At 45.7% G+C, this 18,419-nt stretch overlaps 2 protein-coding genes across 2 annotated transcripts; one reads left to right on the top strand and one right to left on the bottom strand.

Moving 5' to 3' along the window:
• The first annotated feature begins 646 nt into the window (after positions 1-646).
• On the top strand, positions 647-1,376 carry CDEST_09188 (uncharacterized protein). Its single transcript, XM_062925347.1, has 3 exons — positions 647-837; positions 948-1,043; positions 1,102-1,376. The coding sequence occupies exons 1-3, from the start codon at positions 720-722 to the stop codon at positions 1,167-1,169; spliced, it is 282 nt and encodes a 93-aa protein (XP_062781398.1). The 5' UTR covers positions 647-719; the 3' UTR covers positions 1,170-1,376.
• A 633-nt stretch (positions 1,377-2,009) lies between these two features.
• Positions 2,010-3,587, bottom strand: CDEST_09187 (Putative carboxylesterase, type B, carboxylesterase type B, active, alpha/Beta hydrolase; the record flags this gene model as incomplete). Its single annotated transcript, XM_062925346.1, has 1 exon — positions 2,010-3,587. One exon carries the CDS (start codon positions 3,585-3,587, stop codon positions 2,010-2,012), a length of 1,578 nt encoding a protein of 525 aa, XP_062781397.1.
• Positions 3,588-18,419: the final 14,832 nt, after the last annotated feature.

Raw genomic sequence — 18,419 nt, 5'->3', positions numbered from 1 at the left:
GACCTGTGGCCACCACCATATTCGACAAAACCATTCGAGTCAGCTGCCGCGCGGCGCCCTACTGTACCCACCCTTTGTTCTTTGTTGCTCAGCTGCAGTCTAGTTGTCTCTGCGCAGTCAAGTTTACTAATCACAAGACAGAAGTAGGGGCAACACATTAGGCTTTTGCTTAACAAGGAAATGATACGCCACTGATTAATGAGTAGCTCTCTATCAGGATTAACTCATAGTACCTTCCCTTTTAGGCAGGCGATTCCGTATGCATTTACTGTGTAATACTAATTTCTTTAGATTCAGCTTATCGCTCCAAGTTGCTTCCTATGCTCTTTTTTTATTTAATGGCTCTAATTAACTTTTACACTCTGCTTACTCTGTAGTTTTTAGTCTGTTTTACTCCTTTATTTAGATACACTACGTCATGTTAAAGAGGGTAGCTAGTAGATGCTACAGAAGGAGGGGATTGTTTAAGGTAGGATAGTTCAAGGGGCCCCTTGACTTTGACCCGCCTGCCAACCCCCCACAGATAAGATTTTAGTTGCGTTACATTTTTTATTACTAGGCCCCATTGATAGACGATGCCCCTTGATAACCAGGTGTAGAGAAGTAACATTTAAATCAAGATTACATCTCGTAGATTTTGCATCATTCTTCATCTTTTAACAACCTAATACAAACTTCTTCAGCTAAGACTTCTTTTTCCGTTCGGGATAATTTTTATCATGAAGGCATTTACCTTCCTCTCCATCCTGGCCCTGGCCTCCTCAGCAGCTGCCGTCGCCGTTGACAGCCGCGCAACTTTGCCGGGATTTGCTGAGCGCGCTTGTGGCACTACCGGCGGTACGTTGTCCCCCTTGTATACCCTACTCGATTGGCAGACTGCATGGCACAATGTTACGACCCAAGAATGAATGGCACAAAAGCCGACACAGGCTAATTCCTGATAATAGCGCCCTGTACCTCTGGCGACGACTGCTGCACCTACTGTGACCCGTATTCCGGCTGGACGTGCACTGATGTCACTAGCTATTGTATTGAGAAAGGCCGTAAGTCTAACCTATTTTCTTTGCAATCGATCTGAATATTGATTTGTTGGCTTTCTAGAGGTTCCTGCTTTTGGCCAAAACGATTGTTGCTCTAGGGCTGTTGACTCCGCTGGGAAATGCACTTAAAACTCGTTTCTTAGCAACACTGTAGATTAGGATGTTTTACCAGAAGCAAAGACCAGGCGAAATCTTTAGAGTAACTTTACATTTAAATCTTTAGGGAAAGATTTAGATCCGATGTTTCGAAGTGGAAACCCTAAGCGTAGGCTTAGAAGGCGCTCTTCAAAACTAGAAGATTCAAAAAGAACAGCTTTTTATTTTGCAGCTAACCGGTTTAATGAATGTTCTATTCTTAAAAGAGGCTAGGAAAACACATACCTCATTCGCCTGCCCGGCCTTTACTACTTCTTCAGCCTGTCCATCCATAAATCCATAAACATAAGCTATCCCTACCAGACTGTATAGGTCTCTTCCTTTAACATATCTTACCTAGCGCAATATCACTAGGACCTTAGCCCCTATAACGGAAGCTATAACGTCCCTAGCTTATGCCTCTTGCACTATAGTATGCAGTCCATTGTTAGTAACAGCAAATGCCTAGTATTTACTGTTTTGTCTTACCATCTTATGAATTCTGCTAGGTAAGCTGTCCCAAGGACTTTTATATGAAACGTACCTACTGGGGTAGGTTGTAATTGCTGGTTGTCCACTCAAGATAGGTATCCGACGTTACGCCTTGTCCAAGTCAGCCCAGTGGTGGCACAGGACTGCAGATGGCGACTTCTAAGCCGGCTTTAAGAGCTAGGCGGTTAAGAAGACAGTGTCCTCTGTTGTTAGCGATTTTAACCTATACAATGGCGTCTCTAGCCGGACTCTTGCCTAGATTAAAGGCTTGTTGCTTAATATAGTTGGGAAGTAGGATCTAGGGTAAGATAGGCTATATCTTAGCGTTGCGCTTTTGTCTATTTAATAAGTAACAAGCGTATCAAACCATTCAGTGAACAACTTGATCTGGTCTTTGTTTGCGATAGGAATAGGCCCGAATCCATCTCCAACTTCCATTACTGTAGCGCTGTCCTTTTTTGCAGGCTCCCAGCTGATAAGCCCGTCGCCGTTCGGATCACCAGTCTTAATAAAGTTGATCCAGTATCTGTTCATGGTCTCCGCAATCTCATAGTCCTGGCTGGTCCACGGTGAATCGGTGCCGTACAAATTGTTCAGCACGTAATTGATCTCACTCTCGTGGTATGCACCCTGGGTCTGACCAGGAGGTGCGTGGTCCCAGATGTAGTTATATACAGGTGAAGTGGCGTTAGCAGACCACAGCTGTGACCAGAAGTAGGTGCCGACCTTGGATCGGTCGGTGAACTGCGCGTTGTAGGAGGCAGATGCAGTGGCCGAGTCGTTGGCGGGATAGGCGGCAAAGAACCTGTCCTTCCAGGTGCTACCGTATGTCTGATTCAGATTCGTAAGGTAGGTTGAAAGCGTGATGTTGAGTCCGTAGGTTGTGCCGCTCTCATCGCGCGTATTACCGGTCATGATAGGAACGTCTTGCGCGATACCCTTCTGCAAAGTGTTGAGGTAAGTATCCGGCATGGCGTAGTAATCCAGCGTAGCTGTGAATTCGAAATCGGTATCCATGAATGAAGTGACGAGGTCATCCATGGGTAGGGCCCGCATGCAAGCAATATCGGAGCAGTTTAAAGAGGCCATGTAGCCTAACCCGGTCTCCATGTTGACTTTTAAAGTCCGGTAGTTCTCGGCCAAGCTGGTGCATAAGGGATCGTGGGGATCGCGAACGCCGCTCTCAATGATTGCGTTTTTGATGGTGATGCCGTGCAAAGGGCTGTTAAGGATATGGTAAGTGGCGGCGGAACCAGCAGACTGGCCCATGACTGTGATATGGTCCGGATCACCGCCGAAGTTGGCAATGTTTTCATAGACCCATTGTAAGGCAGCGAATTGATCAAGCATTCCCCAGTTGCCGGAACTATTGGATCCAACGGTACCGAGCCTCTCCTCGTTAAGCTCAGGCGATGCAAGCCATCCGAAAGACCCAGTGCGGTAGTTGTAGTTGACGAATACAACGCCCTTGTCGGCCATTCCAGCTCCATCGAAGAGAGCGTTCGCAGCGGTTGAAACGGCGGGATAACTCCACATGACGACTGGCAACTTGGCGTCTGTTGAATTTGCTGCGCTCCAAATATTGAGGTTCAGACAGTCCTCGTCGATAGTGTACTCATCACCACCAAAGGAGAGAGCAGAAGGACAAATGTTTCCCCAATTCTTGGCTTGAAGAGTCGAGTTCCACGCGGAAACGGGCTGGGGTGCTTTGAAGCGGTTCTCGCCAGCTGTAGTTGCGGCAAAAGGAATGCCTTTCCAGACGCTAATGTTTCCCCAGTTGGTAAGCGACATGTTTGCAGGTGGGCTGTTGAAGGCAGGAAAACCCTGGACAGGGCCATGTTGCGTCTTAATGATGCTGTTATAGAGGGCTGCATTGACTGCCTGAAGTAGCGTGGCAGCAGTTGACGTTTTCCAAATCATGATGAAAAGATACCGATTGATTTTGAACGACAAGAACGAATATGAAAAGGGTTGATTGAACTGCAAGTATGTTGATCGAAGCGAGTTGAACATGTCGACAAAGGATGTCAAGTGTTGATAATTATACTTTCGACAAGCCTCTTAATAAGAGTGATCTCCAGTTGAACTAACGTAGCTCAAAGCTTCCATTACGCACACGCGTCCGAATCCATCCAGCTAGCTAGGGTCAAGTTGACCACGATGGCTGAGACCTTAGCAATGGCACCACCTAGCTTGCAAAGCCAATTCTAGAATAGTGGTCATATCCCCACAATCAACGCAATGGCTGAGCCTTACAAACAGGGTTGTATGACGCGGCAAGTCCCTTTCTTTCCCCCCCCCCATGAGAATCGTAGTCTCCCAATATCGTCATTGCTGTTCAGATCTCTGTGGGGCTATCCCGAGCGCAAGGATATTGAGAGAACCTAGCCTCACTTGAGTGGAGCTGAGCTGATGCACCCATTCGCAACCAAAAGGCACAGCAGATTACTTAGGAGCAATACAACCAGACTTTCTCCATTCGTTATGTCGTTGATTACCATGTTATAAAGTCGCTTATTTGCTCCACTAACCAAATACCGAAACCGAGACCGAAACTACAAACCGACCCGTTCCCCCACCAGTATACGTCTACAGCACATTACATAGAAAATCGCATGTCTTAAACTAACATTATGTAGAGTAGAGGTGTGAATACCTACGATAAGGCGTGACAGTGGCTTCAGAGAACACTTATCGCGACCGGTGTGCCTGCGAGAATATTAGGTAAAGCGGTACAGTTTTGGCTGGCACTGGTCCAAAATTGGCCTCGCAACACTCCTAAAAGTGAGCACCCACAGTGACAGAGATGCCCCGCGAAGTGAAGACTTCTACCCCGCAAGCACCGAATCAGCCTGGACCCCGCGATCTTTTCCAACTTCATCGGGACTGCCCGTGTTCCCGCCCGGAACCTGATTTTTCAGAGCAAGATGACTTCGCCAACGCGACGGCCTTCTGTGAGCGATTGCCAATTGAGAAGTGTCGTAGTCAAAAGTGGATCCACAATTGCTAAGCTGCAATTGTGGCTTATATGCGCCTTGCGACAAGAAGAAAGTGCAACGATTGCAGGAAATTTACAGGCTAGAGGGGTGCTGTCCATTGGAGCGTCGGAATTATCTTACAGCAAAGGTGTCCTGTAAGGATCTCGAACGTGTTGCAGGGGCCTCTTTGATCACACTAGGCGATTTATCCTAAAGTACAAGGGAGCTGCTGCTTCTCTATCTACTGATAAATTTTAGGATTATAGCCCTTTAGGGTCTGCATTGGGTTGAGGCTGCTAAGCGGTCTGGAAATTCTACCTGGTGGTTGGTGGAACTGTATGATGACGGTGAGCCTACTTACTACTAAGACTAAACTTAGATGCTGATTTAGCAAGATATATTGGCGGCGGCTTGCTACGCTCTGAGGAATGAGTTTGAAAATGCGTTATGCTTTTTGGACGGCTATGTATTTAAGGAGATCTAGGAACAGGAGGTTATGGGCGATGACGCTGGTAAGAGACGTTGGCTCTTGAGGCTTACTTTAAGCAAGCGTGCAATACTTGGTTGTGTGCTGAATCGCTACTCTATAAGCCAGGCACTCTATGCGCTTTATAGCATTTCTAGCCTTTAGGAAGATAGTGATAGGTTTAATATAGGAGTTTTGTATAAGATGCTTGCAATAATGAGTGATGTGGTGCGTAGAGTTACGTGTATGGCTTCTAGGTACTTACGCATAGGCTTAGGAACTGGTTCACTATCTGAGCAACATCTGCAGAGTATACCTTGCTATTGTTGGATCTAAGTCCCTACTTAAATTCGTAGATAACGCTACTGTTAAACACATCGAATTACGAGTTCTGGGGCCATCTCAACAAGACGACGACTTTATAACTGGTGCTCTCTGACAAGGTCTTATATTTAGTTAACTCCTAGAGACTGAAAAGCTGCAGTTACTATATAACTTAAGATGGGTTAATTAGCTTATCCTGTTGCTTTACACCTTTTTTCTTGACTTTAAATATCTACGTCCTTGTGCACTTGTGATGAAGGGACTCTTTATGCCTTTGCAACCATTTAATACTGTTCGACAAGCTGCGCATTACGCCTTCAAGGAGCGAAATGACATGCCACACACATCATTCGCCTAGAGGATCTTGCAGCTGTATCTACACATCATGTGAAATGTCTTTGAACTCTCCGAAGACACACCGTTGGTCGAACAAAACCACCGCCAGATACAACCAAAGCCTGAAGATCCAAAATGGCACGAGCTTGCGATTGAGGCGCAAGCTCTGGGATTCAATTTGCTGCAAATAGACGCTATTCTACAATCGGATCCCGATGAGGAGCATGCTCGTAACTCTTTGTTATCAGCCAGGAATCCTTCCTATTTCACATACGACCCTCAAGAGCTTGATACCTTTGTGCGGGCTTTGAAGCAGATGTATAAATCCGCACGGCCGTATCATAATTCAATCTCAACTCCTACAATGACAACATCTGGCTTGGGTGAACCTCTGGCACGTCGCTGCGGTAGACAGTTCTCTGCATTTTATGATTCGGACAGCCAGCATCTGCAGCTGTCCATTATTTAAAGCTTGCCTTAGAAAAACAATGATATTACGTCTTTATTTGTACGACAATCCGTTATTAGAGCGTTTTTTAGTCTAGGCAATCTAGAACAATATGGCCAAAATAACCCTAACACGAGTCCAAACGCTCTGCAGGAGAGCCTCATCAATTTAGATAATAGTAGAGGGGCGATTGAAAAGGAATGTAACAAGACAGATAACATGCACTTGGATACAGAAGTTCAATCAGCAGATAACACTTCTAAGGCGCAGGTCATACTCGCAACACAACAAGCTGAAGACACACAAATGGTAAACAGCGTTTCCTTGCCTCGCACAAGTGCTGAGTACCTGCGCTCGCAACTTAGCGAGCGACTTGGTGCGCTAAGTTAACCCCTAGACTCTGGGGCCTTGATTAAAGTCGACGAGACTAGCATTGTGCCAACTTTTAGCACTGAACGAGTGAAGGTAACGGACGACGGCGGACTGTTTCTTCAGCGGCAAAGAGAGTTGCTTCTGACGACCAATTGAATGATAGCTCGCCCTCTAAAAAGCGGCTAACGTTGATTTCAGAGCCGAGAATCTAGATATTAACGCCCCGAGAAGGACAATAGGTGCTTGCTAAAAATGTGTAGAAGCAGAAGTTATTACAGAGATACAGGGCATTTAAGATTTAAACCCGACGATAGGACTGACTATATTTGACGCGCAAGGCAGAGCGATAGGCATAGATACGTGTTTTATTAATTGCGCTGTCTGATCAAAGAAAGGTGTATATAGCAGACAGGTTCCTATCTAGTCTAACCCTAGGAATAGAGGATATTCTGTAAAATTTTAAGAGTTCTAAGGATTAGAGAATTATTTTAAACTTTTGCATGTTACGACCCGAAAAGCGTTGGTTAACATAACCACCTGGAACGACCCCTTGCAAGGAAACAGGGGACAGCACGCTTTATATGCATGCTGACGGCGCTTACGGAGCGGAACAGAAGAACGATGGAAGGTTACGTAATAATAAGAAAGTGATTAAGAGATAAGGTGATCACTCAAGGTGATCACCAAGTAAGCAACTCACCTCAGACCTACTACACTTAATCACTCCGCTAAGATACTAATCAGACCTTAGGGACACTAACAAGAAGAATAGGATATAAGGACATTTATTCTACATAAATAGATTATCTTCTATAGCTCTTTAGCAATTAACTTTGTAATTATCCCCTTAGATACTCTTAGCACCCTTTACTAGTGACTAACGTTACAACCCCTTGTTAAGTATACAACTGATTACTGTATCCTCTAAAGACCTAATCCTTTTAGTACAACTTACAGCACTATTCCCTAGCTTTATTGCCTTAGCTTCTGCTAATAGATACTACTACAGAAAGCCAACTATAACACTTTAATTGCTCCTGTTTAGTAAGTTAACCCTATAAAGCTAATAAACAGTATTAACAAAATAGCTACTTGTTATACTCCTACTTCCAGCTCTAGCTCCTAGGGCTAGCAACAAGCTAGGAACCTTACCTAGGAGCTAGCTAAGAACTAGACTATAGAGGACTTCTGTCTGCCTAAACTTCAACCTAACACTAATAGAGAAGTCTCTCTTACTAGCAAAGTCTACAACTAGATTTGCGCTAAACTAGGATAAAACAACAACAACTTAGCTACTACTTAGAAACTTATTAATAAACTTATGGAACAAACTGTAACGGTCCAAGGCGTGTGTATTTGCAACAGGCTATGGCGACTACTACGAGTATCCTCAGATGAGGATTAGAAGGGAAGAACAACAAATCTCCGCCTCGCAGCGGCCTGATCAGGGCCATGCGGCCCATGCCGCACTGGCCATCGGATTGTCGGCATCGTGGATTCCGTGGTGGGCCTGACCCGGGGTCGCCCGTGGCCGCGATATCCAGCAAGGCCTCATACGGGCCCAGCCCGTTACAATACCCCCCTCCTCCCCTTCCGAAGGGGGCCGTGTTTCTCTTCGTACTCAGCTAGTGCTATTGTGTCCTGAAACTGGCTGAGTGGTTCCCACGTCGGCTTCGCCCAACCCGTCCATTTCACGAGGACCTTCCAACCCCTACCGTGCTTCTTCTTATCCAGTATCTCCTGGACCTCGTACTCCTGATCAGGTCCAGACACAAGGGCGGCGGGTTGTATATCGTCCTGTTCCTGCGATGGAAAAGGGTCGTTTCCGGCATGCCGCAGGAGGGACACGTGGAAGACGTTATGTATCCCAGGCGGCGTGTCTAACCTGCACGCGTGTGTTCCGACTGTCTCCTGAACCGTATACTTGGCGTTCACCCAGTCCAGTTTCTTTGAGGGCCTGTCTGATTTCACATTCGTTAACCTGAGCCAGACTTTGTCGCCCGGTTTGAACTGATCGGACGGCTGTCGCCTCGCGTTGGCGTACAGTTCTTGTCGCTCTTGAGCCGTGGCCATGGCGGCTTGGGCCCATTCCGTAGCGTCCTTCAATCTCTGCACAAATCCTTCAGCTTTCGCGATAGGGGTGCTGTCGTCCGTTCTCAATGGCTCGTCCACCCTGATCAGGTCGATGTCGTATCCGTGGGTGGCAAAGAACGGACTCATCCCTGTAGATGTCGCCGGTCGGTTGTTAATAGCCATCATTGCCACTAGGGACAATTCGTCCCAATCATCCTGAGCATACGAGCAGAAGGCCCGCAAGTAGGTCTCTACTACTTGGTTAGCTCTCTCCGTGGCTCCGTCAGTCTCCGGATGGTAGGCTGTAGAGAGTCTCTGTTTGATTCTGAGGAGCTGACACAGGCGCCTCCACGTCTGACTGACAAATTGTGTCCCTCGATCAGTCACTATTGCTCTGGGGGTTCCGTGGTGTCTGATCAAGGCAGTAGCAAGAGTGTTCGCTGTTGCTTCGGACGAAATTTCCCACATAGGCTCCAGTATAACGTTCTTAGACAGCCTGTCCGTAATAACCAAGAGGTTCTTGTTCTTCTTCCTCGTTGTAGGTAAGTCGGTAATAAAGTCGAGCGATATCTCTGCCCAAAATCGCTCGGGTATCGGTAACGGTTTAAGAAGCCCTCTGCGCTTCTCTCTCCAGACGTTGCCTCGTCCACAAACGTCGCAGTTGCGGGTGAATTGCCGGACGTCCTGAGACAGCCCTGGCCAGTGGAACGTCCGACTGATCAGGGACTTAAGCACATCTCTGCCCGGGTGCCCTGATAACACGGAGTCGTGAATGCTCTGAATCAGCCGCGTTCGCAAAGGCTCGTAATGCGGGACCCATATCCTGTCCCTCCAGCAAAGCCGGCGTTTTCCGTCGACTGTGCACTCCGACAGCATGATAGGGATTCCCCACGTAGAGGGCAGCTGTTTGGCTCCTTGCTGTACAGCGTCCCTGATCAAGTAGTACCGGTTGTTGTTCTCTAACCCAACGTCCCACAGGCTCTTCAAAGGGTCGTCTTCGAAGGGGTTCACTGGTGGCTCAGTCCATTTAGGAGACTCGTCGCTTCCTCCATCAGCGTCCCCGCTTGATACAAAACCGGCCCTGATGGTCGTCTTGGTCTGATCAGGGCACCTCGGCCCCAGGCTCAGTACTGCGGCGCGGTTTACGCGAAGGCTCTTCCGTCCTTCTTTCAACAGCTGTAACTCTCGTCCTTTCAACCTGTCGTCCTCTTCCCCTAGGGGCATATCCTGCTCCCTTCTCGACAGTGCGTCAGGGGTAACGGCTAGCTTCCCGGGCCTATACTGGATAGTGAAGTTGTACTTAGACAGTGTCTCTGCCCATCTAACTTGACGTTCGGTCAGTTGTCGCTTTGTAGTAAAGTACTTAAGGTTGAGGTGGTCTGTGACGATGGTGAATTCTCGGACGCTTCTGAGCTCTGCGTCCCAGTGCTCTAAGCACCGTATTATGGCAAGCAACTCCTTGTCGTGAATAGGGTAGTTGCATTCCGCGGGGAGATTCTTCTTCGAGAAGAACGCTACTGGACGTAGTAGACCCTCTTCATCGTACTGAGAGAGTGTACCTCCGATCACATATCCGGAGGAATCCGTCTCTAGTACGGTTTTTCGTTCTGGATCCCAGTGCGCTAGTACCGGCGCACTGATCAGACGGGCCTTTAGGTCCTCAAAGGCGTCCTGGCACTCTTCAGACCATACGAACGGGGTGTCCTTCTTCGTCAGGGCAGTGAGGGGTCGGGCGACGGCTGAGAATTGGGGTATGAACTGTCGGTAATAGTTGGCAAACCCCACAAAGGATCGGACTCCCCTTACTGATCGGGGCGTTTCCCATAGCTGTATAGCCTTGACTTTCTCAGGGTCGACTCTTAGACCCCTTCCTACCTCGACAATGAATCCGAGGTATTTCACGCTTTTTGCCTCGAAGTCGCATTTGTCGATATCGATCTGTAACCCTGCCTCCTGCAATCTGATCAGGACCTTCTTAACCTTGCTTCGGTGATCTGCGAGCGATCCGCTCGAGTAGATCAGAATGTCGTCGATATAGGCAGAACAGAACTCATCAAGGTAGTCCCTCAACGTGTGATTGATGTATCGCTGAAAGGTCGCCGGGGCCCCAGTTAACCCGAAGGGTGTGACCATCCATTCGTACAGGCCGTACCGGGTGCGGAATGCAGTCTTCCATTCCTCCCCTGCCTTTATCCTGATCTTATGGAAGGCTGCAATAACGTCTAGCTTTGTTAACCACTTGGCTTGTGATACCGCCCTCAGCGTCTCGCTGATCAGGGGGAGAGGGTATCGATCCTTCTTCGTGATTGCGTTCAGACCTCGGTAGTCAACACAGAATCTCAGGCCTCCGCCAGGCTTCTTCACGAAAAGTACGGGGGCGGAGGCCGAGGAGCTGCTAGCTCTAATGAACCCTTTGTCCAGCAGGTCGGTAAGGGTCTTCCGCAGCACTATCAGTTCCTCCCTGGACATACCGTATAGTGGTCCCCAGGGGGCTTGATGCTCTCGGCCGTTGTTGTCTTTTTCCAGGGGGATCTCGTGGTCTATCCCCTTCCTGTGCGGCGGAAGCTTCTCGGCCTGATTACGGTCAAAGACCGGAAGGAACTGGTGATAGTGTTTAGGGAGCTTGTCTCTTGGGTCCGTCTTCTTCTTAGGGGCCAAGGCTTTCTCGATATCCGCGATACTTGCGGCAAAAATTCTCATACCGGTACCTTCCGCCGGGTTTTCCCGTCTCTCGCGCCTGATCAGGGCCATGAACACTGATGCCGCCTGCTTCTGTAGAGGAAACCGGTGATCCTCCTGCCCGGGTTTCCTTCCTTGTACCGTGTGGTTTGCTACTCCAATATGCAGGGAGTTGGTTGCTGGGCGGACGACCACATCATCGTCTTTCATCCAGGATTGTCCAAGGATCACGTCGTCCTCCTGATCAGGGATGACGTAAAAGAACAATCGTCGTCTCTTGTACCCGTCGATGTCGATGCTGGCGTACGTGACGGTGTCTATAGCCCCAGGCACTGTGACGTTGACCTGTTCGAGGGCTCTCGGTGGTATGCTGATACGCGGCAAGCGGAGTTTCGTAGCGTAGGTGTCGCTGATTGTGGCGTAAGTGAGGCACCCGTTATCCACCAAGGCGTAGGTGTAATGGGTGTTATTGATTCCGATGTTAACATAAAAGGGCTCACTATCCATGTTCTTCCTAACACTCCGCCACTCCTTTCTTGCTTCTACCTCCTGGCGGCGCTTTTCGCCAGGAGTTACTCTTTTCCCGAGTCTTCTGAGGTCTGGTCAGACTCCGTCTCGCTCGATTCCTCCGAGCTACTCTCGGCAACAAGCTTAGTCTTGGACTTCTTGACTTTCGACTTCTTAGTCTTTGCCTTCGGAGGTTTCTCTTCTACGTCCTCACAGTGCCGAGCGAGGTGCCCTGGCCTCCTGCACCTATAGCACAGGAAGTCTTTGGTCCTTACGTCCCTCTTCTTCCCTCCCTGGTCAGGGGCCTTGGTCTTACTGACCTTGGTAGGCTCCCAGTCCATCTTGTCGTGAGGTGGTCTTGTAGGGGACTTAGGCTTTGCCTGACCAGGGGTAGACAGCCTTCGTCGCTGCCTCTCTTGGCGTTCCTGAGAGGACTGGTTGTCTAGGCGAGATCCGATCTTCATTAAGAGCCTGGTGTACTCGGGGTAAGATTCCGGGATATCAGCCACGCTGATCAGGTGGCTGCGTAGGGTCGCATTCAAGGCTCCTTCAAGGTAGTTGATTCTTACAACGTCAACCCATTCGCCTCCTCCGCTCTCGGCCAGTTCCTTCTCGAACTTAGGGAGGAAAACAGCAAAGCTCTCGTACTCTTTCTGGCGGAGCGTTCGTAGTCGGCTGAGTGCCCTGGCCTTGGCGTTTGGGTCTCCATAGCAACTTTCCAGGTAGCTCATGAACTGGTCGGGCGACTCTTCTCCGTTTGCTCCACCCTGAGCGTAGTACGCTGACGCCATTGCTTGAGCTGTACCATCCAGCCTGGCGTATATATATCCAAATATATCAGCGTCACAGTCAAAGGCTCTCCTATCTAGGCGGATCTTTCCTTTCATCTCCAAGAACCAACGTCGGAAGTTTTTACGGGTACCATCGAACTTCGGAGGGTCGGGTATCTGGTGTTTTCTTCGGAGCGCGGTTATCGGTTGAGCCTGATCAGGGGGGGTGGAGGTTGCAGTCGTTGTAGGGGTCTCGTTTGGGGTCGTTGTCGGGTGCCTAGGTGCGGCTAGGGCTTGCTGCAGCAGTCGAATCTGCTCTCCGTGGGCCTCTCGTTCGGCCGCTTGGGTGGTTCGCATCTCCTGTAGCTGGGCAGCCAGCTGACTGATCAGCTGCACCAGCTGCTGTGGATTCTCAGATGGTTCGGCATTCATATTGCCCTCCATGTCGATAGCTCCCGCAACACACTGTGTTCTCTGGGGCTCTTCCGGTCTATCCTTTGTCCCGCAACCACAACGTGGTTCTGTTGAGACTGGACGGGGTACTCCTGATCAGTCCTACTCTGATCGGGTCCACGGGTTCTGTAGCTATTTTGGTTGACGGTCCCTTTTTCAACTAAGCTACGAGGCTCTGTCCTCCAGCCTCCGCCAGACCGCTACTTCTAGAGAAAGGCTCCGACGTCCTTAATCGCGCAGACTCTGGCCGTCCTCACTAGACGAACCGACCGTCTAGTATAGAGGATCCTGGTGTTTGGGATCTGAGGATAATGTAACGGTCCAAGGCGTGTGTATTTGCAACAGGCTATGGCGACTACTACGAGTATCCTCAGATGAGGATTAGAAGGGAAGAACAACAAATCTCCGCCTCGCAGCGGCCTGATCAGGGCCATGCGGCCCATGCCGCACTGGCCATCGGATTGTCGGCATCGTGGATTCCGTGGTGGGCCTGACCCGGGGTCGCCCGTGGCCGCGATATCCAGCAAGGCCTCATACGGGCCCAGCCCGTTACACAAACTAAGATTCTAAAGAACAAAGCAGACTAAGCTACATCCCTTTAGCAGGAGGTCTAGACCCTCTAAGCTATAGCTAACATTATCTAGACTCTAGTAGATAGATGTAAGAAACTTAAGCTTAATTTACCTATTACTTATAATAGAACCTTAGGGATACTTAAGGGATTCTTTATCTAAGTTAAGAACTATTAGAATTTCTACTAGAGAAACTTTTGCAGCAGAACTAAAAGAGTTATTTATGCTGCAACCTTCTTATAAGGATAAGCCCTTTAGTAGTTTAAACCCTTCCTTAAAGAATATCTTAATAATAAGACCCTTAACTATTGCTTTAGTAAAGTTAGGGATATATTTGCTAATTTCTAAGGATTTAAAGACGCCTTAAAATCCCTGTTCTAGGATCCTAATGAATTACAACAAGCAGAAAGAGACTTAGCCTACTTACGCTAGACTAAGTCTGCTACTACCTACGCAGCAGAATTTAGAAGACTTTGCACCTAGCTTAAGCTTACTAAAGACACTAAGATCTTTATGTTCTATAGCAACTTGAAGGATGAAGTTAAGGATAAGATTGTTAAGCTTAATTGCCTAGAAGACTTCCTTTAGTACGCCAAACTTGCTATTAAGATTAACAACTGCCTCTATAAATAACGCAAGGAGAAAGGCAAGAAGTAAGCCCTAGCTAACTTAGCTAAGAAATACTAATAGCAACCTTAACAACAATTCTAGCAGAACTACCTTTAGTGCAATAGGCAAGCTGAGCGCCCTAGAGGAAACTACTAGCAGAACAACTAGAATTGTAACAGCACTGCCTATAGATACTACAGTAGCCTTATAGACCTTAGCGTAGCATAGAAAGACAATAAGGCATAAGACTTTAAGTGCTACAACTGCAATAAGCTAGGATATATAGCTAGAGAATGCTGACAACCTAAGAAGTAGCAGTTCTAACTAGTACTTAAGAAAGGCTAACAAATTAATATTGCTAGCAAAGACATCCCCTACACCTTACTCTTATAGACTGCATGCTACAACAACAACTGCCTTACTTACTAAGATAGCAAAGAACAAGCAGGGTAGTATCCTAAGACCCCCTAGACTCTAGCTATGACTAGGTTAGGCTACAAGAAGATAGGGATATGCAAAACCCCTAAGGAACACTAATAATAGTGCGTTAACATCCTACAACAAGCTTGCAGGATTGCAACCTACTAAAAGATCCCTAACGCAAGGAAAGGACTTAAGAAGGATAATACCTCTAAGAAGAAGGAAGCCTAAGAACAACTAAGAACCCTTGCTATAATGCAAAGGGGCCCTAACTAAAAACTTACATGCAAAATCAATAAACAACTTAACAAGATGCTCCAGACAGAACAGCTTGAAGAAGTCAAGAGACCAGCCCTTTAAGGCCTGATAACATCGGACGGCAAGATTGACATCACTGCGCTCAACCAAGTTGCAGCAACCAACCCAAGAGATCCACAAACATGGACCCCCCAAGAAAGGGAAGCGTACGAACGCGCTGCAAGCAACTACCTGCAAGGGTTAGACAGCTTAAACTACAATTTGGAAGAAACAACTAACTATAGAATCATCCCTAGTCAGTACTACAAGACCTATATTGCATCTAGCTCTAAAGAAGAGAACCTAGAACCCCTAAAGCAACTAGAATACTAGATTATCTACCCTAAGAATAATAACTAGTTAGTCTAGTTTTATAGGATAGCATATAAGAAGAACTACCTGCCTACACTACTTATACTAGGAGACTACCCCCTACTAAACCCTAACTATAAGGACTATAAAGACCTCTTTTAGGTAGAATGTCTAGATAATAACTGCAAAATACATAGGAAGGGTAAAAAGAAGTTCTACTTCTACCCTTAATAATATACTAAAGAACCTATTTAGGATGTCTACCTATGCAGACAACTCCTATTCTAGATAATGCAATACTATAAGGAAGGAAATATTATAACCTTTACTTTAAACCCTAAATACCCTATGTTGTGCTACAATAACGACAAGGGATAGTAAGAATGTAAACACAACAAATGCCTTATCTACTCTAAAGCTAAGGCAAAGGCCTGGCGGAAGGCATAGAAGAAAGGAACTCAACAGTCAAAAAACTAAAGACGCCTACAATAGAAGGGCAACGTACGGCAACAACCCACAAGACCCTATGTGCAACTTACGACGCAGCACATTTCGACCTGGACATTAAGGTCTAAGGACAGCAGGCACACGCAATCATTAACAGCAGCGCCTAAGGAAACTTTATCTTACCTAGACTAGTGAATAAACAATAGATACTATAGCAAAAGAAGGAACGCTTATATGCGTTACAGACGGTTAAAGGAGAATAAGTTAAGTATAGTGGCAGACTTATTGTTTTAGAGATAGTGCACCTCCTTTTGTAAGTTTATAGCTAGAAAGAAGAACTCTAATTTAACATTATAGAGATAGGAGACATTAACGTCATCTTAGGAATTATATAGTTATAAAAGCACAACCTACAAATAGATTAGAGAACTAGCTAACTCTAATAGATAGATTTAGTTACTAAGCAGCACTATAAGAGTTAGGCCTTAAACAAATCTTTTAGAGCACCTCTTAACAATACACTACTACAGAAACCACAAACACAATACCTTGCCTATCTCCAGGAGATACAGCCTTCTAAGACAGTAGCCCCAGCAGCATCAGATCAGGGATCAGATCCACTCCTAGCTATTCTAGAGGAGTACTAGAAGTACGAAAAGCTGTTTGCCCTAGAATTGGAAACAGGCTTACTAGAGCATAGACCTTACAATTACAAGATCCCTCTTATTGAAGGCTCCTACCTAAAGTTCTATCTAATATATGGACTTAATAAAACAGAACGCAAGGTACTTAACAAGTACCTTAACAAGAACCTTAAGAAAGAATACATTAGGCCCTCTAAGTTATTAGTAGGATACCCTATCCTATTTATACTAAAAAAGAATAGTAAGTTACAACTATATGTTAACTACTAACAGCTTAATAGCATTACAAAGAAGAATTGTTACCTGCTACTACTTATCTTAGAACTCTAAGATCTGCTATATAGAGCAAACTAGTTTATAGCCTTTAACCTTAAAGGAGCTTACAACCTGATCTAAATAAAGGAAGGTAAAGAATAGAAAACAGCGTTCTAAACACACAAAGGACTTTTTAAGTACCTTGTTATACCCTTTAGACTTACTAACGCACCTGCTACCTTCTAAACTATAATTAACTACATCCTTAGTAAATTTATTAACATATTTGTTGTTATCTACCTTAACAACATCCTTATCTTCTTACCTACCCTTAAGCTACATAAGGAACACATACACAAAGTCCTTCAGAAGCTCTAAGACGCTAAGCTACTAGTAGAAGCAGAGAAGTGCAAATTCTACAGTAAGAAAGTCAACTTCCTAGGATACACTATTACACTAGGACAAATTAAGATAGAAGTAAAGAAAGTACAGGCAGTTAGGGACTAGCCTACACCCTAGAACGTTAAAGACGTTTAATTGTTCCTAGGATTTGTTAATTTCTATTAACAATTCCTTAAAAATTACGCAGGAAGCGTGTAGTGCATATAAAACCTTATACAAAAAGACACCCTATTCAAATAGACCAAAGAACGCAACAACGCATTTAAGAAAGTTAAACAACAGGTATCCTTAGAACCTATTACTTAAATCCTAGACCTAGATAAACCTTTTGAAGTTAAGACTAATGCCTTAGACTTTGCTATAGGCAGACAACTTAGATAACGCAATAAAGAAGGAAGACTGCATCCTTATGCCTTCTTCTCTAAAGCATTCTATAGACTAGAATTAAACTACTAGATCTACAATAAAGAACTTATAGCAATTATTAAAGCATTCTATAAGTAGAGACTACAACTATCTAGTACAAAACACAAAGTTCTTGTGTACATAGATCATAAGAACCTTGCACATTTTACAACCTCTAAGAACTTGAACAAATGATAAGTCAGATAGTTAGAATTCCTTTTAGAATACAACTTCAGGATCATCTACAGAAAAGGAACTGACAACAGCAGAGCTAACGCTTTTAGCAGAAGGATGGATTACAAAGTTCCTGTCCTAGAGGAGATATAAGTCATCCTTAAGACAGACAAGAATAGAGACCTTGTTCTAGCACAGAAGCTCCTTATGATTGCCAGATGAGTTATGGTTAGCACGACCAACAAAATGACGCATAAGACGATTAGAGAGATTTACAGTGCTTAAGCATACAGACACTAAGGAGTTACTAAGACCTAGAAACAAATTTGACAACACTACAACTAGCAAGTAATACAATAAGACGTTGCAGACGCAATCTAGGATTGCAACCTCTGTAAGAAAAGCAAGAACAGTCTACACAAACCCTATAAACAGATTTAGCTACTGCTAGTACTACTAGCAGCATAGCATTTAATCTCTTTAGACTTTATTATCAAACTACCTAAGTTAAGAGAACTACTTACAAAGGTCTATTATAACAGCATTTTAGTTATTATAGACTAACTTACTAAATACGCTTACTTTATTTTATACCTAGAAGTAAGTACAGCAGAAGACCTTATGTATATGTTTTTGAAATACATTATTAGCAACTACAGACTACCTAACGAAATTGTGTTAGATAGAAACAAGCTGTTTACTTTAAAGTTTTAGAAATCTCTGATTTTGCAACTTAGTGCAGACTACAAACTGTCTACTTCTTTCTACCTGCAGACTAATAGCTAGACTAAACAAATTAACTAGATACT

This window comes from Colletotrichum destructivum, chromosome 6 (assembly GCF_034447905.1).
Source record: "Colletotrichum destructivum chromosome 6, complete sequence".
Lineage (NCBI taxonomy): Eukaryota > Fungi > Ascomycota > Sordariomycetes > Glomerellales > Glomerellaceae > Colletotrichum > Colletotrichum destructivum.
The sequence above is the reverse complement of the archived record's forward strand: the minus strand, read 5'-3'. Positions and strand labels throughout refer to the sequence as shown.